Below are 23,026 nucleotides of genomic sequence, written 5' to 3' on the forward strand. Positions count from 1 at the left end.
CCATGGGGTCGTAAAAAGTCAGACATGACTGAGCAACTGAACAACAACAAATCTAATAATACTGGCTAAGACAATAAAGGAATCTGCCCACCATGCTAGAGACCCAGGTTCGATTTTCCTGGGTCAGGAAGATCCCCTGGAGAAGGGAATGTCTAACCATTCCAGATTCTTGCCTAGAGAATCCCATGGGCAGAGAAGCCTGGTGGGCTACAGCCCATGGCGTTGCAAGAGAGTCAGACATGACTGAGTGTCTAACACTTTTTCAATCTAATATTTAAATATTCTGGGAAAATTGGATTTGAAAGACTCTTATGACAATTTTTTTGAAAGTAAAAAATGACTTTCTAATTTCAATATTTCCCTTCTAGTTCTTATTTTATCGTTAATTCTTAATCTGTGATCATTTGGTATCACATTTTGTTTCCTGTGAAGTAGATAAGAGTTCCACACTAAAGAGTGAAGAAATGGACCTCTTTTCAGAAAAAAATTATGAACTTTATAATATTTCTACCAAATTTCCCTCTCATACATTTGATTCCATCTTTTTTTCCTAAATTGATTGCTGGTAAAACTCCAGTGGCAAAAAGTAAAGGGCATTTTCTTACTTTAAAAGCTCCATGACATTTAATATTCACAGGGTGGCATTAAACTAAGTGTTTAATTTGAGAGCCATACAATTGTAAAGGACAATTAATTATGATAATATATTCTCTGGGTACCACTTCATTTTTCAACTTACGATTTCCACGCTACATTTTGAATCAGGCACACAATCGGGACTATGAGAATACCCAGCCAAAAGTGTGGACACATCAGAGCCATATTGCCCTGCAAATAAGCAGAGATAAGGGACATTTAAATAAGAATCTGTTAGTTTGCCAACAATGAGTACCAAGAGCAGCTTTCAGTTTCCTCCCCTCCACAAAAAAACCAACCTGGAGATGTCAGGAAAGGTATGGATATGAATCCATATGACGGCAGTCATATGAATCTAGAACTACTAAATCAATTAAATAAACAGGTATATAAAACCTGAAAATATAGTATTAACTAACTTAATTTAATACCTTCATTGAAACATTCAAAATGCAGAAAGAGAATCTTGAAAGCAGCAAAAGAGAAGTGAATCACCACATACAAGGATCCTCAGTGAGATCACTAGCAGATTTCTCATCAGAAACACTACAGGCCAGAAGACATTGGGCCCATAAATTCAAAGTGCTAAAAGAAAAACACTATCAAACAGAAACCCAGTTTCTGGCAAGACTGTCTTTCGAAAGTGAGAGGGAGAGATTTAGAGCACACTCACCTGTCCTGTCATCTCAGGGGCAACGGGAACAGTGGGCCAGAGGGAGGAGTAAACTGCGAAAAATCCCAGCCAAATCATTATGCTGCCCCAAATGGCGAAATGGGTAAACTGCAGACAGAAGAGCAGCACGAAAATATTTCAGCCTCCTCTATTTAAAAGGACCTTTTTTAAAACTCTATTAAATAATCAACTATCAAAATCCACTTGTCCAAACCATAAGTTCTCATATGAAGAAGTTGATAATTTTTCAATTTGTTGCTATTTGAGACTTCCTAACCTCCTTCTCAGAATACTTTGCTATGAACTCAAGGCACAGTTGTCTGGCAAGTATCAAAAACAACTGTACCTTGTTCACCCAAGCCAAGTGGTGTTCAGAGTCTTCTGCAAAAAGATCAACTCTCAACAGATGTAGTTCATTACAATTGGTGGGTGATTTAATGAGACTTGGGCGTCTGTCTGTTTATTAATACAAAGTTCTTTACAGTAAAAAAAAAATCAAATACAAATCATTGAGAGATAAAAATTTGAATGTATCATACTTGCTCCATGTGAATAACTGTGGAACAATGGCAGAAGTTGTGATCTTTAGACTGATCGGAACTGGCAGGTTTTGTGTACCTATCAACTGTATATGCCATTCTGACTGAGACTGCAGCTGAAAGACCACTGACCAGGCGTGAGTCTGGGAACTGGTACCAGATTCTCCAGTAATAGATGCTAAAAGAGTAGACCCTTCTGTGAATCTGTGATCTGTTGCTTTGAGCCCTCGATGTTAGCAGTGGAATAGTGAGGAAAACGACTAGGAGACCTGTGTTCTACCCTTGGCCAGAGTGGGTACACCACTTAAACTGAGCAGGCCTAAGATGTATTATCTATACATAATAAGGCAACTGGCTAGACTAGATCAAATGTTCTTATCCTAATTGTTTTTGTTTAGTTGTCAAGTCGTGTTCGACTCTTTGAGACCCTGTATACCGTAGCCCACCAGGTTCTTCTGCCCATGGGATTTCCCAGGCAAGAATACTGGAGTGGGTTGCAATTTCCTTCTCCAGGGGAATCTTCCTGACTTGGGAATTGAACTTGTGTCTCCTTTGTCTCCTGAATTGGCAGGAGGCTTCTTTACCGCTGAGCCACGTGGGAAGCCCTCTTATCCTAATAGGATTTTGGTTCTTTTCCTCAATATTTTTTGCTCAGAGATGACTAAGTAAGCTCATTACTTAGTCATCTCTGAACAAAAACTATAGAGAAAAAACCCCAAATGTGCTACTTCTCAGAGTATATATTATTTGTTTAGGAGTCATTTTCAAAGGCACTTTTTCACACTCCTTAAAAATAACCTTTAACCCAAGCAATTCTTTCTCCAATTAAACGGAACTGGTCTCTTGAGGACTATGTCTCATGATAACACAGACGATGGAGAAGAGGATCAGTCTGAAGCTATGAACTTCAAACTCTTCAGAACTGCAGTGAGTTTTCCTATAAGAGTTCCCTTAGAGTCAACATCATGCATCATGTGCAATGTGAGGTATTTCTGTGTGGCTTCAAGAGTATTTTCAGATGGGTCTCTGTTGGGATCATCACCTTCTGGGAGCTGCCAGCCCCCACTGCTGCTTAGAGCTGTGTTCTGTGTCTCTCTGCCCTTGCCTGCTTTCTGCACCTGATTGGTGACTTCCAGCATCACCCTCCTCCCCAGTGAAGACACTGCCTCCTCAGCCCTCCCCATAGGCAGGGCAGCATCAGCACAAAGGTGAGAAACAGGCCCTTCTCTCTCCTGCCTCTGTCCCCACTCCTTCTTAGCCCCCAGGTGAGCTGGAAGGCAGGAGCCCAATCTGTCTTAGGCCGGAAGAGACACCTCGTGTAGTTCTAAGTGCGCTTTGACAAATGAGGTTCAGTATATGCAGATGACAGAAGTGGTCTATGATCCATGAATATGGTATAATACAATTAGATTGCCTTATGATTTGTAATAAAACATTTTTGCTTATAACTCCTTGGTTCCAACTTAGTGTTGGGGTCCAGTAGGGATGGTGGCAGTCAGAACTCTGAATTGATTGCATCAGAAAAGAAATATATCATAGGCTGCAGCAACTTAGTTCTTCAAAAGACAAACACATAAGAATTCATTTTCTCTCAGAAATTTTTTGAGTACAACTTGAGACACAACTTGTTTATAGATGTAAATATGTATGTGCAGGTACACATACAATTTATTTAAACTATTGATGTTATAAAAATTAAAATTCTGCTTAATTTATCAGAAATTACACTTGTAATAGTATCCTGAGTAAATCGTTACTCATATCTATAAGTACATCTGTACTGATTACAGTATTGATTATACATCATTTATAGTAACTAAAGTTAAAATAATTATTCAAAAATAATGCAAAAATTTTTAATAAAGTAATGCAAATAACAAGCATCCATGTGCTGAAACTTTATTCCATCAATTAATAAGGCATAAAAATTTAAAATTTGGAAAAATATTAAACATCTGTCATTAAATGAAAAAAAGCAACTTGTAAAATATTAGGTACATTATAATCTTGTTTTTATAGAGGGGTGAGGGGAGACGACATAGAACAAAGACAAAGAGTAGAAGCCAAACTGTCAACATCATTGACACTGAAAGGAATAAGCAACATGTATTTTTCTTTTTGTCTGTATTTGCTAAATTCTATCTTATCTCTGTACTTGGATAATAGTGAATTAAGGGTCTCAATTAATGTCATGATAAATTGAATCTGTTTGAAACGTAAGGCAGGAAAATGACTATTCCACAGCCATTAGATGGCTAGTATGCCTTTCCTCTGGTTTAAATCATCATTTAAACATGTAACACAAGAAGTAAAACGTGGAGACCAGAAAAAAAATGCTTATTACTTTTCTGAAGCTGAAGAAGGACATCAGCGTGCCAACAACTATACTAGATTGAGGAAATATCTTAACACTCACTTTATTCCAAGACATCGTCTCCAAACCAGCTTTCAGACAAACAGTGACAACAACATACTGTGCAAGGCGCCAGGTGCAATGGAAAGGGAAAGAGATTGGAGAAAAAGTATTAAAATTTTCCACCAGAATCTGTACCTCCACACCTGCTTCCTGACCCTCACCCATGGCTTTCTACCACATCTGCTGAGCGGTGGTGTCATTATGTTGCTAAGTGTTTTGCTGCACTTTAGTAATGGACAAAATGCTACACTTTTCAATAAATGTACCTCATTTAGCAGCTCTGTACCATATGATGAAAATCCATGCTTATGTCTTCAGCTCTTCTATTTATATTCTTTATGAACAGTGTGGAAGATCTGACTTAGATAAGAAGTGGATTGCAATCTCTTGTGACTGTGCTGACCCTCAAAGCAAAAACTGCAAAACAATCATTTTGCTGACTAGATCAGAAAGTGTGATATGATCATGCCCACTGGCCTTGAACTCTGGCGGGGAAGCAAATATTTCTATCACTAAATTTCTGCCAACTCTACTGGGGATAAATAGGCAAGGCTTTTCAAGATTCACAATACCCTCTGATCCAGAAATTACACTTCTGGAAATTTATCCAAAGATATAGTTCAGTTCAGTTCAGTCGCTCAGTCATGTCCGACTCTTTGCAACCCCATGAATCACAGCACGCCAGGCCTCCCTGTCCATCACCAACTCCCGGAGTTCACTCAAACTCATGTCCATCGAGTCGGTGATGCCATCCAGCCATCTCATTCTCTTTCGTCCCCATCTCCTCCCACCCCCAATCCCTCCTAGCATCAGACTCTTTTCCAGTGAGTCAACTCATCACATGAGGTGGCCAAAGTATTGGAGTTTCAGCTTTACCATCAGTCCTTCCAATGAATACTCAGGATTGATTTCCTTTAGGATGAACTGGTTGGATCTCCTTGCAGTACAAGGGACTCTCAAGAGTCTTCTCCAGCACCACAGTTCAAAAGCATCAATTCTTCGGCACTCAGCTTTCTTCACAGTCCAACTCTCACATCCATACATGACCACGGGAAAAACCACAGCCTTAACTAGACGGATACTCATGGGCATAAAGGATCATCTTTGCAGCGTTGTTCATAGTGGCAAAGGATCCCAAACAACCTTCACATCCACTAACTGGAGACTAGTTGAATAAATAATGAGTTATCTACACAAGCAGCCCTGAAAGGTAGACTTTCATGGGCTGATTTGAAGCCATCACCAAGGCAAGTTATGTAATGACAAGACACAGAAGCGCACCCCCTGTATGAACAACAACAAATGTATATGCATTTCACATTTCTGGAAACATAAATAATGAAACCATTATAACAGTGCCTTCTTGAAAAGTCAATACTGTCTTATAATGCTTTAACTGTTTCATTAAACACTAGGAAAAGTGATAATCTACATGGATGATCTTACCGTGTATATAAAATTTCCAAGAAACAAATAGTCTGTAGTGTAACCACTTTGCAAGACCATATCTGAAAAGTGAAAAAGTTATTTTTTAATCTTTATAGAGTCTGAAACATAGATTTTTTTTATTGGAGGCTAATTATTTTACAATATTATATTGGTTGGTTTTGCCATACATTGACATGAATGTGATTATTAAACCTAGTGTCACATGCATCTAAACCATCTAGCAGAATCTATAAATTAAAAGTCCATGGACTTCCCTGGTGGTCCAGAGTGGCTAAGATTTTGTGTTCCCAATGCATGGGGCCAGGTTCAAGTCCTGGTCGGGGGTCTAGATCTCACATGCCACAGCTAAGACCCAGTGAAGCCAAATAAATAAATAGATAAGAATAAATATTTTTTAAGAAAAAGAAATTTTTTTGAAGTAATCCAATTAGTGACAACAAGTAGCAAGACTAGGATTTTAAGGATGTTTGTCATCACATTTTTTACACTATTTCTTCTCCAGGATAACTAAAATGATAAACTTAACAGATAACTGGAAGTTAAAATAGAGTTTCATATACTTTTTAACTATTCTTAAATCTGCTGTAAACTTACAAATTTCATTCTAAAGGGTCAATATTATGTCAAGATTAGGGTAATTTCTTAAGATCTTCTTTACACTTTTAAAAATTCTCAGTAAATATTGGTGGACCTGGTCCTGGTTGATATAGAAATTTTTAAGTGCAAATCCCTGACCCTAACCTCAATTCAGGTATCACACCCATATATTTGAGACTCACTTATTTTCCTGATTTATGTTTTCTCCTGATTTAGAACTCACTAAAACATACAATGCCTAGTCAATCGCTCAGTCATGTCCAACTCTTTGCGAGCCTTTGGACTATAGCCAGGGCTCCCCTGGTGGGCTAGTGGTAAGAACGTGCCTGCCAGTGCAGGAGGTGCAGGAGAGGCCGGTTCCATCCCCAGGTCGGGAAGATCCCTTGGAGAAGGAAGTGACAACCCACTCCAGTATTCTTGCCTGGAGAATCCTATGGACAGAGGAGCCTGGCAGGTTGCAGTCAATCAGTGCACAAAGAATCAGACATGACTGAGGATGCATGCAACGGATATGAAGTTGTGTATCATCATGGTTTCAATTTTTTTGTTTGTTTAAATATTAATGATGTTGAGAATGTATTTATTAGTTATTTGTCTATCTTCTCTGAATAAATGTCTATTAAAATCCTTTGCACATTTTAAAAAATTGGGTCATTTGTCTTTTTATGTTGAGTTATAAATCTTCTCTATATACTCTGGATACAAACCTTTTGTTATCTGTAGCTTGTGTATCCTTTGCTCCATTCTGTGGATTGCATTTTCACTTTCAACTAATTTGACACTTTCCAGCTATTATTTCCTTGAATTTTTTTTTCCTGCTTCATTGGTTTTCTCCTCTTGTTCTGGTATACCCATCGTGCTTCTGTTGGTGTGCTGAAAGGCATCTCACATTCTCTAATGCTCTGTTCATTTTTCTTCATTCTTTTATCTCTGGTCTTCAAATTGTGCTGTGCTAAAGCAGAGACATTACTTTGCCAACCAAGGTCCGTCTAGTCAAGGCTATGGTTTTTCCCGTGGTCATGTATGGATGTGAGAGTTGGACTGTGAAGAAAGCTGATCGCCGAAGAATCGATGCTTTTGAACTGTGGTGTTGGAGAAGACTCTTGAGAGTCCCTTGGACTGCAAGGAGATCCAACCAGTCCATTCTAAAGGAGATCAATCCTGGGTGTTCATTGGAGGGACTGATGGTAAAGCTGAAACTGCAATACTTTGGCCACCTCATGCGACGAGTTGACTCACTGGAAAAGACTCTGATGCTGGGAAAGGTTGGGGGCGGGAGGAGAAGGGGACGACAGAGAATGAGATGGCTGGATGGCATCACCGACTCTGTGGACGTGAGTTTGAGTAAACTCCGGGAGTTGGTGATGGACAGGGAGGCCTGGCGTGCTGTGATTCATGGGGTCGCGGAGAGTCGGACACGACTGAGCGACTGAACTGAACTGAACTAAACCTCAGATATGCAGATGACACTACCCTTATGGCAGAAAGTGAAGAGGAACTCAAAAGCCTCTTGATGAAAGTGAAAGAGGAGAGTGAAAAGGTTGGCTTGAAGCTCAACATTCAGAAAACAAAGATCATGGCATCTGGTCCCATCACTTCATGGGAAATAGATGGAAAAACAGTGGAAACAGTGTCAGACTTTATTTTGGGGGGCTCCAAAATCACTGCGGATGCTGATTGCAGCCAGGAAATTAAAAGACGCTTACTCCTTGGAAGGAAAGTTATGACCAACCTAGATAGTATATTAAAAAGCAGAGACATTACTTTGCCAACAAAGGTCCGTCTAGTCAAGGCTATGGTTTTTCCCGTGGTCATGTATAGATGTGAGAGTTGGACTGTGAAGAAAGCTGATCGCCGAAGAATTGGTGCTTTTGAACTGTGGTGTTGGAGAAGACTCTTGAGAGTCCCTTGGACTGCAGGGAGATCCAACCAGTCCATTCTAAAGGAGATCAATCCTGGGTGTTCATTGGAAGGACTGATGCTAAAGCTGAAACTCCAATACTTTGGCCACCTCATGCAACGAGTTGACTCACTGGAAAAGACTCTGATGCTGGGAAAAGTTGGGGGCGGGAGGAGAAGGGGACGACAGAGGATGAGATGGCTGGATGGCATCACCGACTTTGTGGACATGAGTTTGAGTGAACTCCAGGAGTTGGTGATGGACAGGGAGGCCTGGCGTGCTGTGATTCATGGGGTCGCGGAGAGTCGGACACGACTGAGCAACTGAACTGAACTGAACTGAAGTCACTTCAGTATTGTCCAACTCTTTGTGACTCTATGGACTGTAGCCCACCAGGCTCCTCTGTCCATGGGATTTCCCAGGCAAGAATACTAGAGTGGATGGACATGCCCTCCTCCAATGGATCTTCCCAATCCAGGGATTGAACCCACGTCTCTTACATTTCCTGCATGAACAGGTGGGTTCTTTACCACTAGCACTGCCTGGCCCTTATTGTCTATTGGTCTAACTTCAAGTTTGCTAATCCTTTTTTCTTCCAGTTCAAATCTACTGTTGAGCCTCTCTAACACATTTTTCGAGTTTTTGGTACTTTTCAACTCCAGGGTTTTCATTCAGTTCTTTATCTATCTCTTGCCCTGGTTCTCTCTGGTAAATCAGTTGTTGCCGTTATTGAAGAAGGGCTACTGTTTTTGAGAGTATCCTTAGACTTGAACTTTCCCCCACTTTGTTTTTAATAGTCATCTTATTAGGGAAAGAGTTTGGGAGCTCTTTTTTGCTACTGGCAAAATCTTGGACCCAGTACTTTTGTGCTAGTGGTCTAGCACAAAGCCACCAGTCTTCTTGGCTTGACGCTCCCAGAAATTCCCTGCCCCACGTGCGAGTTGTGGTGAGAGTGACCAGGGGCCCAGTGTTCTTGGCCTGTTCTCTGTCCCGTGAATGTTAATTGCCTAGGGGAAAGGGAGCTCTATCTCGCACGCCCATCAGAAATCGGGCCTCTACAGTCAGAGCTGGAGGGATGAGAAAAGCTGGTGGGCTGCCCTTCCTGTGAGACGGGAACCCTTGACCGAGAGCTGAGAGGAGCGGTAGTCCCGTATTCCTGTCCACACCTGCTGGAGTGGACCTTTCATCCAGCCAGGCGACCGTGGGGAAGGAAGGGAGAGGGTCATGGCTCAAGTGATGCAGACTCTTGATGCTCTTACTGAGTTTTAGTAGACTGATAATCTTCCTTGCCTTTTGGATAAGTTTCAGAGGATTTATGGAGTTGTGTTTTTATAGTTTTGCAGCTTTGGTTTTTTTGAGGGTGAGGCTCACATCCAAGGAGCTCTTCACACTACCATTCTGAAAGTGGAACCAACTCTTTGTCAGTGTGGTACTTTGCTATTTGTTATCACTTGAAAATTTTGCTCATTTTTTTTTTTTTGCTCATTTGTTTTATAAGGAATGCCCTTAGCAATATAATGGCAGATTTTTTTTTTAAATACAAATGGACATAAACACACACAACCAAGGCTCAATTAAACAAAATATATGCCTAAGATTAGGACATGTTGCTGCTGCTGCTGCTGCTGCTAAGTCACTTCAGTCGTGTCCGACTCTGTGTGACCCAATAGACGGAAGCCCACTAGGCTCCCCCGTCCCTGGGATTCTCCAGGCAAGAACACCAGAGTGGGTTGCCATTTCCTTTTCCAATGTGTGAAAGTGAAAAGTGAAAGTGAAGTTGCTCAGTCGTGTCTGACCCTTAGTGACCCCACGGACTGCAGCCCACCAGGCTCCTCCATCCATGGGATTTTCTAGGCAAGAGTACTGGAGTGGCTTGCCATTGCCTTCTCCAGGACATGTTGCTAGTACTATCCAATAAAAATTAAATCTGGTTAAAGGAAAATAATTATATTTCACACCTTAATTTGTGGCTATGAGCCCATTACACATCAGTAACACACTTAATAAATATATCTCCTACTTCTGGATCTATTTATACACAAACTAGTTTGGCAAAAAAGTTCATGTATAATGTTGTTTGGAAAACTGTATCTCCGGAAAAGGAGACCTAGTCCAATAATAAAATATAAGGTTAAATTTCTATATGGCCTGTTGGACTTGTTAACAGTTTAATTGAAGCATAAAGTTTGAGAAATGAAAGCAATAAATATAGTAGACAAAAGTTTCAAACTCACTAACAGAGGGAATCTATGACTCAGTAGAACTGTTGTGCTTTCTATCAGAACTCCTGATTCAAATATTTATTAAAATTAACAATGAAAGCACTAAGTTACAATTTATACATGTCAGAGGCAAGGAGAATGGGCTCTAAAGGCCATCTGTTAAATGTTCAAACTACAATCTGTTAACCAGATTATACTATTAGTTTAGGTAAATATATATAAACCTATATTTTCAATCCTACTTTTGCTTTCTTCAGGTCTATCTGTAGACACACACACAGAGAAAACAATGAAGTTACTACCATGCTCCAGCATTTTTGCAGGCAACCAGAAGAGAATGAATGAATGGACAATAGCATTTATACATTGAATCCAAAGCACCTAAAAGAAAACAAAGCAAGAAAATCAAGACAGTATCCAGGTCTAACTCTAAAAATATGTGCTGTTGTAAAGTTTACTTGCTGTGTGAAACACAGTTACAAAGCTAAAATGTCTTCCTGGAGACTAAAAATTTCCATATCTTTAGTCTCCTTTTAAAAGAAATGACTGTGAAATTATAGGATAATATAATTTGAAAAACAAATTTAATAAATATAAATATGTAGAATTCAAAGATAATGTATTTATTATCTAGCAAAAAAGAACTAATTTAAAGAAATAATAAAAAATACTTTCAATCTTTAAATTATAGTACTTAAAATATAATTTAATACATATTTTATATGATATACCCTGTACTTTTATATCTATACCCTATGGTCAAAATAATGTTTAATATACCATATACAGGCATACCTCAGAGATACTACAGATTTGGTTCCAGACCACCACCATAAAGCAAATATCATAATAAAGCAAGTCACGTGATTTTTTTTAGTTTCCCAGTACATATAAAAATTATGTTTACACTATATGTAGTCTATTAAGTGTGCATTGTCTAAAAATAATGCATACACATCAATGAAAATGCTAGCCATCATCTGACAATACAGGTTTGCCACTAAACTTCAATTTGTAAAAAAAAAAAAAAAAAAAGTATCTGCAAAGCACAATAAAATAAGGTATGCCTGCACAATTTTCTTAAAGGATATCTCAGGAATATAATATCTCTGGGATCAGTCAAAGAAGTGTGCACATGGTTCAGTTCAGTTCATTTCAGCTCAGTTCAGTCGCTCAGTCGTGTCTGACTCTTAGCAACCCCATGAACCACAGCACGCCAGGCCTCCCTGTCCATCACCAACTCCCGGAGTTCACTCAAACTCATGTCCATCGAGTCGGTGATGCCATCCAGCCACCTCATTCTCTGTCGTCCCCGTCTCCTCCTACCCCCAATCGCTCCCAGCATCAGAGTCTTTTCCAGTGAGAAACTTTGGCACATGGTTAGGATATAACAAAAAAATAACAAAAACAAGTCTTTGTTCATTCAATTCTAAATACACCAGTTTTGTTTTTTGTTTTTTTTTCATGCTTGCCAGGAAGACTTACAGATAAGGGACTAGAGAGAAAAAAAAAGAGTGTGGAAAAAACATCTTTCGCCTGCAACTAAAATTTCCTGGAGTAAGCACAGCACAGCACAAAGCAGTTTTTAGGAAAGAAACTGGTTCAAACACAAAGTTAATGCCAGACTGGAAAACCTCAGGATTCACGGAACCTTAGGCAGAATACAAAGAAATATGGCATAGGGCTGCGTTCCTTGTGTTTTTAAAATTATTTTTCCTAAAGCATCAGAAAGGAAAGAGACAAAAGTACCTTTTGGAGGGAAGTTGAAAGACCTGCAATAACCTTCTGCTTACCTTTATGCTGAAAATATCACCTGTCTGAGAAATTCTGTAGAGTTGTGGATACTTGAGCAGGCTCTCCTGACTACAACACCGTTCAAAGATTCCAAGAGTAAAGGGTGGCAGTGACGTGAAAATCTACATAGGAAACAAGAACCTATTAAAAAGAGCTTTCAGTCTGTCTCTGAGTGAGTACTGTGCCAATGTCATTTTCCTGGCTTTGATAATGTAGTGCAATTACTAAGGTATCATTGTGCGGGAAGCTGGGTAAGACACCTGGTTGTTGTTGTTAGGATATAACAACAACCTTCTGTTGTGTCCAACTCTTTAGAAACCCCATGGACTTCAGCCTTCCAGGCTCCTCTGTCCATGGGATTCTCCAATCAAGAATACTGGAATGAGTTGCCATGCCCTCCTCCAGGTGATCTTCCCAACCCAGGGATAGAACCCAAGTCTCTTAACATCTCCTGCATTAGCAGGCAGGTTCTTTACTTCTAGTACCACCTGGGAAACCCTTATTATGGGACTAATTCATCCTTATTATTAAAAGTGTGACTTATGTAAGGAGTTTCCCCAATATCTTGTTTAATAGATCTTCCCCACCAGGCTAATGGGAATACAAACTGTTCCTAGCCCTGAGCAAGCTCTAGAAATCCAGCCCGCTGTTTTCCAGTGGCTTCTCTGGTGGCTCAGACAGTAAAGAATCTGCCTGCAATGCGGGAGACCTGCGTTTCCCTTAGCTCTGAGTACAATTCTCTCATGCACATACAGATAAATCCTCAACCAGAGGCTCAAGGGAACAGCTACACATTTCCAGAAACACTGTGTCTCTGTATTTCTCTGTGTCTGCAACTCTCTCTCCACTTCTCAGTACAGTTTGCCTGTTTCTGATATTCTGTCTGGCAGATTCTAGCTTTCTTGGCCCACGGAACTCCACCCTCTGTGTCTTCAGTTCAGTAAAGACAGCTGGGCTCCCCTATGGGCCCATCTTCCTTCACTTTGGCCTATAAACAGGCCTGCTCTTAGGGATCACGCAATGAGCAGCCTGGCATCAAGTGCCTGAAAACTATTGTCTCATACATTTTTTCTGATATTCTAGTTGTTTTTTTTCTGTAGGAGGGTAATTCCTATAGCAGTTAGTCATGCATGAGCAGTAGCAGAAATAATCTATAACCTCTAGAAGTAGCATGACAACTCATATAAACTTAGTTATCAAATAAGTAGACAGAGTCCATCTCTGGCATTGCCAGTAACTATTGGAATGTCCTGGTCTTCATTTTTTTTTTACCTGTAAAATATACTTGTAATGGGATGAAAGTTAATAAGTCAATGGATATTTAATAAGCATGTCATTATATTTGATCCTCAATTGTCCATAATTATTTAAATTTTCCACCGGAGTTCCAGTTGGCAAGATTCCATTGGTCAATAGCTGTGGCTTATGTATTCATAGGGATTGTTCTCACCCAGAGGAGAGACTCTGCCACTCCCTACTCCTGTGTCTAATGACACTTCAAAGAAAGTTTATCAATATTGTCCTTTGTGACCAAGAGCCTGGCAGAGACAACTCTACATACGACCCAAGTTTCCCTGGTGTAGTGCTCTGACCAAATACCCCCAGCCATGGGCACTCACATGACTGTCAATATGCATAGCAGTCACTGAGCACCCAATGACTTCTATTCAGTAACTTCAGTCTGCTCTGGAATTTCAGCTCCCAGAAGGCAGACCTTTAGGAGTGAGGGCACAGAGCATGCAGAGTATAATGTCACTGCAATAACACAATGCACAAGAGAGGTCATGGGATACTTGCTGGGCGCCTCATTTTTATGGTACTTTTCCTAACTTCTAACCCTTTGGTGGAATAATAACACAAGAAAAATAAAGCAAAAATTAAAAGGTCATGTGGGTAAAAAGCCACTTAGCCTTACTATTTATTAAACATCTAATTTTTTAATTGAAAATAATTCAAGTAATGGTATGGGATTACTAGATCTTCTATTATTAGAAGATTCCATTAAAATAGAATATTGTATTTACTATAGGCTTGATATAAAAATTCAGCATTTAGTACAAGCACAGTGTGTTCTGTGTTCTGCCATAAATACAAATTTTCTACCAAGAGGCTTGAAAAGTGAAAGTGAAGTCGCTCAGTTGTGTCTGACTCTTTGTGACCCCGTGGACTGTAGCATACCAAGCTCCTCCATCCATGGGATTCTCCAGGCAAGAATACTGGAGTGGGTTGCCATTTCCTTCTCCAGGGGATCTTCCTGACCCAGGGATTGAACTCGGGTCTCCCGCATTGCAAGCAGACGCTTCACCCTCTGAGCCACCAAGAGGCTTAAGAGGACATTGAATTACACTATAAACACATACACATACATACAGACACATAGAGAGATAAATCTAAATTATATGTATTAAATGCAATGGGCTTAGGAAGAGTTCAGCAATTTTTACTTGACTTAAAAATATGAAACTGTTATATAGGCAGAGTTAGAAAGATTCTGAAATATCAATATTATAAAAAATACATTGATTTAAATGTTGTGTGTATGCTTGCTAAGTCTCCAGTTGTGTCCGACTCTTTGCAACCCATGCACTGTGACCCACCAGGCTCCTCTATCCATGGGGATTCTCCAGGCAAGAATACTGGAGTGGGTTGCCATGCCCTCCTCCAGGGGATCTTCCCAACCCAGGGATCAAACCCGTGTCTCTTACATCTCCTGCATTGGCAGGCCGATTCTTTACCACTAGCGCCACCTGGGGAATATCATGTAGTTACTAGAAAATGATCTGTGATGATTGAAATCATGTGTGGGGAGTTTGTGCTTCTGCAGGATGTGTGGCAGCAACAGAGGCCCTAAAGATGTATGTGAGCCGTGGATGCAGATGAGGGACTTAGCTCCGCGTCCCAGACACAAACGCAGCCCCGCACGCCATCAGAGAGAGAGAGGGAGGGAGAGGGCTTACTTACCACATTGTACAAGCTGATGCACCAACGTTCAAATATAATCTGCCCAGAAAATCCATTAACAATGGCGAACCAAAGCTGAAAAAGAAGGAAGCCAAGTGCACCGCTATGTCAGTGCTGACCTACATACACTCATATAGTAAAGTCACTCTGGAAAACAGTTTGGTATACACCTACCATACAACTCAGCAAATGTACACGTGGACACTCACCTTAAATAAGTGAAAATTTGTGTTTATTACACATAAACCTATGCGCATGTCCACAGCAGCTTTATTCATGATGGCTCCAAACTGGAACCAACCTAAATGTCCTTTGACAAGTGAATAGTAAACAAGTGATAGCCACCTGTGCCGTGGAGTACTACACAGCAGTCAAGAGGCAAAATGATTGCTCGTGCTGCAACTTGGATGGATCTGAAAGGAATTAGATTGAGTGAAAAAAATCCAGTCTCAAAAGTTACATGGTATATGATTGCACTTTTAGAGAATTCTTGAAAGAACTCCGTTACAGGAAAAGAGAATAGATAAGCTACTGCCAGGGGTCTGAGTGGGTATGAATTTAAAGCATGAGGCAGATCCTGTGGTGATGAGGCGAGTCTATATCTTTGATTGGAACAGGCCTGTACCTTGATTACTCTGGTAGTTACATGAGTCTACACAGGGATAAAAGGACACAGAGTGACACGCACACACACACACACATGCACACGTGTGCATGTAAAGCTGATGAAATCTGGATAAGTTCTGAATGAGTTGTACCAATATCAGTTTCCTGGTTTCATATTATCCTGTGGTTTTATATAAGGTAAGCTATCTTTGGGATTAACTCGGTGAAGGGTTCACAAGAACTCCGGTAAATATTTTTTATAACTTCCTGTGAATCTATAATTATTTCAAAATAAAATGTTTAAAAAGGTATTTCCACAGCCAAATTTAAAGCTTACACAGATATTTTTAAAGTCAGGATGGTAGTTACAAGATTCACTCCCATATTTTGGCTGTTGTAGATAATGTGCCCATCAACAGATGAATAGATACAGAAGATGTGGTATATATATACAACAAGATATTACTCAGCCGTAAAAAAGAAAGTAATTCTGTCATTTGCAACAACATGGATGAACCTAGAAAGTATTATGCTAAGGGAAATGTCAGACAGAGAAAGACAAACACTCTATGTTATCACTTATGCGTGGAATCTAAAAAAGACAGCAAACTAGTAAATACAACAGAAAGGGAGCAGACTCACAGATATAGAGAACAAACTGTGGTTACCAATGGGGAGAGACAAGTCGGGAGGGGTAAGATAGGAGTATGGGAATAAGAGACACGAACTATCCTGTGTAAAATAAGCGTGTACACTTGAAATGAATATAATATTGTAAGTCAACCATTAAAATGAATTTTAATCCATTAAAAACTAATAAATAATCATTTTAAATTAAATAAGTAGAGTGGTGCTTAGCGACCCCATGGACTGCATGCCAGGCTTCCCCGTCCTTCACCACCTCCCCGAGCTTGCTCAAACTCATGTCCATTGAGTCAGTGATGCCATCCAACCATCTCATCCCCTGTCGTCCTCTGCAGTTAACTATTAGGATTTGAGGAACTCTTGGAAAGCATTCTCTGCCTCCTGCTGGTTGTGGAAACATTTTCCCTACGAAAGGTTGCTGAGATGCTTGAAGAAGTGATAGCTGATTGGCAAGAGTTCAGCAGCGGCAGCCTGGCCTGGCGAGGACGACCTGTGGGCCTCTGGGGGCCTGCCCGTCAGTGTCCCCGCTCCCGACACGGAACCCGAGGAGGTGCTGGACCTGAATCGACTGCCTAACGAGCTGCTCCAGGAGGTGCTGAGCTACCTGCCTCCCAGCACGCTGCTCGGGCAATGCCGCCCGGTGTGCCGGCGCTGGCGGGACCTGGTGGACGGCTGGGACCTGTGGCGCAGCATCCTGCCCTGGAAACACCCCGACCTGTGGCCAGTCATCCGCACCTGCCTGCCCCCTGCTGACGACCCCGGGCCCTGCATCCTGGGCCGCTTCTGCGAGCGCAGACCCATAGGACGAAACCTCCTCCAGAGCCCTCGTGGCCTAGGTGGGGAGCCCAGAAAAGGGGTCCTCGTGGGAGTGGGAGGGAGGGTGCGGTAGCCTTGTATTTGGTAGCGGCGCGGCAGGGGACCATAGGGGAGACCCATGGGACTTTAACTGAGCTCACAGGTGGACGACGAACCTCGGCATAAGTCTTTTTTACTTAACACGTGGCTTCCAAAAACATAGCTTAGTGATGCACTGCATGATAGAGGGAACCTATAGAGGCATTCCTGAAGTCTTTTCTCCGTTCTGCCACAGTCCTGGTAACAAGTAAATGTCCCTCCCTATTCCCCAAGGACCAGGGTGGTGGTGAGAATTTCCCTCTTCTTGACTTTTTCTTTCTTAGGCGGTTTCTAAAGAAGGAAGTATTGGACCTCGAGGAAGAGGGCCTGTGGCCAGAATTCCTGGATAGTGGAAAGACTGAGATTTCTGTCTCTGCCCAGTGAGCGTGATTATAAAAACAGCCTTTAGCTAAGTGCTGACCTTGACATGGGTGATGTCATTTAGGACTCCCTGAGTCGAACACAATTTAGCGACTGAACTGAACTGAACTGAACTGAACAACCCCTTGGGCTTCCCAGGTGGCTCAGTGGTGGGGAATCTGCCTGCAATGCAGGAGACCTGGGTTTGATCCTTGAGTCAGGAAGATCCCCTGGAGAAGGAAAAGTAAAGTGTTAGTTGCTCAGTTGTGTCCGATATGTGTGACACCATGGACTATAACCCACAAAGACTGTACCCTGTCCATGGAATTCTCCAGGCAAGAATACGGTAGTGGGTTGCTATGCCCTTCTCCAGGGGGTCTTCCTGCCCCAGGGATCAGACCTGGGTCTCTTGCATTGTTGTCAGATTCTTTACCATCTGAGCCACCTGGGAAGCCCATGTGGAGAAGGAAATGATACCCCAATCTGTTATTTTTTCCTAGGAAATCCCATGGACAGAGGAGCCTTGCAGGCTACAGTCCATGGGGTCGCAAAAGAATTGGACACAACTTCAGTGACTAAACAACAACTTCTTAAGATGAAGGAATAGTAATGACTTTACCACTCTCATAGCCTTAGTACTTAGCAGAGTTCAGTCTCTGAACCCTCCCTTAACCCCCAAAGGAAACTGGATTGGAAAATGCCCGGTTGGATTCAACACAGATTCAACACATTCACTTAAGAACAGAATGTTTAAAAAAAAAGAACAGCAAGTTGCCAGCAAACGCCACCCTCAGCACCCCTCATGCCCCATTCCCAACACTTCCAACCCAAAGGTAGCGCCATCCTGAATTCTGTTACCATAGATCAGTTTTACCCATTGTGATACTATATATATATATATAAATACATTAATGTATATATGGTGTCATACAAAAAAAATAAATAAGTAGCAAAGATATATTGTTTAGTACAAGGAAATATAGCCATTATTTTATAATAACTTTAAGTGAAATATAATCTGTAAAAATACTGAATCACTGCGTTGTATACCTGAAACTGTAATGTTGTGAATCAATGATACTTTAGTAATAAAATAAAGATTCACCCCAAAATCACATTACCCTTATACACTGCATACTAGAGAAAGCATGCTTTCTCAGAGGCAATAAAGGCATGACAAACACTCAGATTCCATGAAAAATGCAGTTATGGAACTCTTCTTTGGTCCACTTTCAGGAAAAAAAGAGGCCCTGATGCCAGGCACTCTGCCAGTGCAGGGGATGGGAGCCGGGGTGGGCGGCAGGGCTGGCTGCAGCGTGGGAGACACAGCTCTGCAACCCCCAGCACGGAAGGAGAGCAGGTTCAGGTTCTTTCCATTTTATTTTCTTGACATGGAAGCAACACTTGTGAAAAGTTTTTTTGTTCCTTTTGCTTTAACCACCAGTGCTAAGCTGAGACAAAAGGAAGAGTGGTGTTTGGAAGAACAAGGCCCATCCCGGCCCCTAGTGGGATGTTAGGAAGACAACAACAGCCTTGGGACCAGATTTCCAGTGTCAGGAGGAAAACAGTTCAAAAGCCCAGAGATTTCTGATGCCTCTGATCACTACAAGGATCTGGAGCTGGCAGAGACACACTTTGGTTCCAAATAGAATTTTCTTATTTTTTTTTAAACAACAGATTATGTCAGCAAGTCATCGTGATGTTGTGACATATTTTGCTTGCTGTTTTTTATTAAATCGATTTTATGTGAGCCACAACTTAAGGCAGCATTATGTAACAGTACTTAGTGAGATAAATAAGGAAAACACTAAATTATCAAGCTCCACATCAAAGACAAGACCTCACACCTCAAGGAAAGAAAGCATTCCTTACCTCGATGATGTATAACACGACATTCTTATAGAAACAATACAGTATGCATTTGGTCACTCGAAAATAATTCCAAGCTCCGTGAACCAACAGAAGCTTTTCCAAGTAGCTAAACTAAAAGACAGAAATAACGATCAATGAAGTTCAAAGGAACCTACCATTTAGTGACAAATCCCACAAAACGTCATTTTCCCAGGGTTCACACCTCAGCAGTTCCCACTCTGGAGAACAGAAGCAGAATGAAACCTACTCCCAGACAACCTGACATGACTGTTCACTAGAAAGTTTTTCAGATCTCGGTGAAATTAACTTTTCTTATTATTAAAATAAATAAACATTACTTTTCTGCCCAGCAAATGCTGCTTGCATTTTCACTTGTCACATACAAAGCTTTGAATTTTATCTCATCCACATCTAGGACCTAAATTGTGAGAAGGGACTCAGAATTACTTAATGAAATAAGATCCTGGAAGCAAGAACATCAGTCACTGATTTTTCTGTCTGATCAGGTGCATGTAACAAAGTCTTACAGGAATCAGTTCCCCCCATTTCCTATAGTAAATATATAAAAGAGAAAAATTAAAGTTAAAAAGGAGGTAACATGTGATTTCTGCAGCACCCCTCATCTGCTTTCCCTCATCTGGGTTTTCCTTTTCCGTTACACTTAACATCTTCAAATTATGTGAGCAGGGCTCACTGTTCACCTTGTTCACTGATGGATCCCAAACACCCAGGAACATGCCCAGGGTGTGAGAGGCACTCAATAAGCTTTTTTTTTTTTTTAGGATGAATGAATATTCAGGAGCATTATTCCACAAAACAAGGCAATTTAGTAATTTAATGACTATGAAAATTAAATACTGACTTTAGAGTGACATAAGTCGGTATATATGGGGAGGAAAAACCCAGCTTTTCAAAAAAAGACTGCTCAAGAGTTTGGAACAGGATGGTCAGGATGGGGAGGGACATGACGGGTCATAAAATACATAGCTACACTGAAACAAGTGAATTCAAGAGGAATGGCTTTTGTTTTCACCTAGAACTTGATATGAAAAGTCATTATAGACAACATTCCTATTTTTGGCTTTGCAATGATTTATTTACAGGGAGAAAAAAGTGTATTTCTAAGTCAAAGTTGTATTTCTTGGGATGGTTTTAAAATATTAAGAAGTTTAGAGAGGAAGAAGGGAATAATTTAGAGAAGAAGGGAATAACTTAAGCTTTTCTGAGAATAAAAACATCTAGGCTGTGAGCAAAGTGTTTCACTGGTCCTCTCTGAGGAAGGGAGAGTCATGCGTTGCAAGAGGTGAAAAGGAAAGACAACAGACCCTCGGCAGCAGCCCAGATAAGGGCGGGCGGATGGGACAGACATAGGTGAATGTCCGCTATGGCGCTGAGGACAACATTTGAGGGAGTATGAAATGGCCCACACCATGGCAGACACCCTCTCCCTCTCTCCAGTCAAAGTTACTCTCAAGGAAAAGTGAGACAGAAAAAATCTGATGGGCTCAAAGTGGTTTCCTTAACCTGAAATAGTGTGTTAATAAAAAGGGGGGCAGAACATGAGTTGGACCAGTCTCTTGCATCAGTGCCTGGCTTTGTGAGGGGACTGAGGTGGGTGGAAAGGAGAAAAGAAAGCCCTGGGATCCTGCACTTTCTGTCTGATCATGATTGCAGCTGCGATTCTAAACCCCTGCAAGATATGGTATAAAAAAAGAAGTGGAAGAGGAACTAAAGTGCCTCTTGATGAAGGTAAAAGAGGAGAATGAAAAAGCTGGCTTGAAACTCACTGTTTAAAAACACTAAGATCATGGCATCCAGTCCCATCACTTCATGGCAAATAGAAGGGGAAAAAGTAGAAACGGTGACAGATTTTATTTTCTTGGACTCCAAAATAACTGTGGATGGTGACTGCAGCCACAAAATTAAAAGATGCTTGCTCCTTGGAAGGAAAGCTATGACAAACCTAGACAGTGTATACAAAAGCAGAGACATCACTTTGCCAACAAAGGCCCATATAATCAAAGCTATGATTTTTCCAGTGGTCATGTACGTATGTGAGAATTGGACCATAAAAAAGGCTGAGCATCCAAGAAATGATGCTTTTGAACTGTGGTGGTGAAGACTCTTGAGAGTCCCTTGGACAGCAAGGAGATCAAACCAGTCAATCCTATAGGATATCAACCCTGAATATTCATTGGAAGGACTGATGCTGAAGCTGAAGCTTCAACACTTCAGCTAGGAAGAGCCAACTCATTGGAAAGACCCTGATGCTTGGAAAGACTAAGGGCAAGAGGAGAAGGAGGCAACAGAGGATGAGATGGTTGAAAGGCAACCCTGACTCAGTGGACATGAATTTGAGCAAACTCTGGGAATAGTGAAGGACAGGGAAGCCTGGCGTGCTGCAGTCCAGGGAATCACAAAGAGTCAGACACAACTTAGCAACTGAACAACAACTTAAAAAGAAAGGGTGTCCCAGGGGGCTCAGTGGTAAAGAATCTGCCTGTAATTCAGGAGAAGCCAGAGACACAGATTTGATCCCTGGGTCAGGAAGATTCCTTGGAGGAGGAAATGGCAACCCACTTCAGTATTCTTGCCTGCGAAATCCCATGGATAGAGGACCCTGGAGGGTTACAGCTATGGGGTCACAAAGAGTCAGACACAACTGAGCACACACACAAGGTAAAACATCGTGTTTAGAGATGTACAACTGGATAAATTGTAAAGACATAGAGGAACTTTAAGATTCATATAACTACGTGAAAGGAGCCAGTGTGCAAAGACTACTGTGTGATTCTAACTAGACGACATTATGGGAATGGCAAAAAGTGGAAACAGTAAAAAGATCAGTGGTTTCCAAGAGTTATGGCGAGGGTGGAGATGAACAGGTGAGGGTTTTAGGGAAGTGAGGCTGCTCTGTGTGATACCATAATGGTGGATACATGTCATTGTACATTTGTTCAGACCCACAGAACAACACAAGGAAAAATCCTAGTGTAAACTATGGGCCTTGGGTGATAGTGACCCGTCCTGTAGGTTCATCAGTTATAACACATGAAGTGCTCTGGTAAAGGATGTTGCTAACAGGGAAGGCTCAGGGGGCGGGGGCTGGGGGTGTACAGGAGATATCTGTACTTTCTGTTCCATTTTGCTGTGAAGCTAAAACTGCTCGAAATAAACAAAGCTGAATTTTTTTTAAATGCCTGACAAAAGGCAGTAGTATCTCCTTAAGAAAAACGGTGGGGGGAATAGGGATATTTTAAGTCTTTATCAAGAGATACCACAAAGCAAAGAACATACAGATTGGAGGGACAGGGGACCTGCTTATATGAGCACAACTACAGAATCTTAGCGGCAGCAGTTTTGAAAATTTCAAAGCTGGAAAGGGGAGGCCTTGACTGCTTCTAGGGCTTCCCAGGTGGCGTTGCTGCTGCTGCTGCTGCTAAGTCACTTCAGTCGTGTCCG

General features: G+C 41.2%; 2 protein-coding genes across 3 annotated transcripts in view; one reads left to right on the forward strand and one right to left on the reverse strand.

Moving 5' to 3' along the window:
* LOC129556553 (phospholipid-transporting ATPase IB-like) overlaps positions 1-23,026 on the reverse strand; it is an 85,046-nt gene that overhangs the window by 10,506 nt on the left and 51,514 nt on the right. For both annotated transcript variants that reach the window (XM_088842852.1, XM_088842851.1), the window contains exons 26-33: positions 19,565-19,675; positions 15,188-15,262; positions 12,226-12,348; positions 10,735-10,813; positions 5,711-5,772; positions 4,265-4,321; positions 1,310-1,417; positions 740-828 (exon numbers count right to left, since the gene is read on the reverse strand). In XM_088842852.1, coding sequence (XP_088698978.1) covers positions 740-828; positions 1,310-1,417; positions 4,265-4,321; positions 5,711-5,772; positions 10,735-10,813; positions 12,226-12,348; positions 15,188-15,262; positions 19,565-19,675 — 704 coding nt within the window. The remainder of the gene's footprint in view (positions 1-739; positions 829-1,309; positions 1,418-4,264; positions 4,322-5,710; positions 5,773-10,734; positions 10,814-12,225; positions 12,349-15,187; positions 15,263-19,564; positions 19,676-23,026) is intronic.
* Positions 15,293-17,716, forward strand: LOC148775838 (F-box only protein 27-like). The gene is made up of 4 exons (XM_088842551.1): positions 15,293-15,349; positions 16,881-17,274; positions 17,438-17,540; positions 17,617-17,716. Exons 1-4 carry the CDS (start codon positions 15,293-15,295, stop codon positions 17,714-17,716), a joined length of 654 nt encoding a protein of 217 aa, XP_088698677.1.

The sequence above is a fragment of the Moschus berezovskii genome, chromosome 13, assembly GCF_049115385.1.
Source record: "Moschus berezovskii isolate FMDL1 chromosome 13, NW_MosBer_1.0, whole genome shotgun sequence".
NCBI classification, from domain to species: Eukaryota; Metazoa; Chordata; class Mammalia; order Artiodactyla; family Moschidae; genus Moschus; species Moschus berezovskii.

Excerpts from the sequence above, each read along its gene's own strand:
- LOC148775838 (XM_088842551.1), top strand. The coding sequence starts at position 15,293 with ATGTCAGTGCTGACCTACATACACTCATATAGTAAAGTCACTCTGGAA. Across the intron at positions 15,350-16,880 it reads TCACTCTGGAAAACAGTTTG|CTGATTGGCAAGAGTTCAGC; the intron begins GTATACACCTAC and ends AAGAAGTGATAG. Across the intron at positions 17,541-17,616 it reads TGCCACAGTCCTGGTAACAA|GCGGTTTCTAAAGAAGGAAG; the intron begins GTAAATGTCCCT and ends TTTCTTTCTTAG.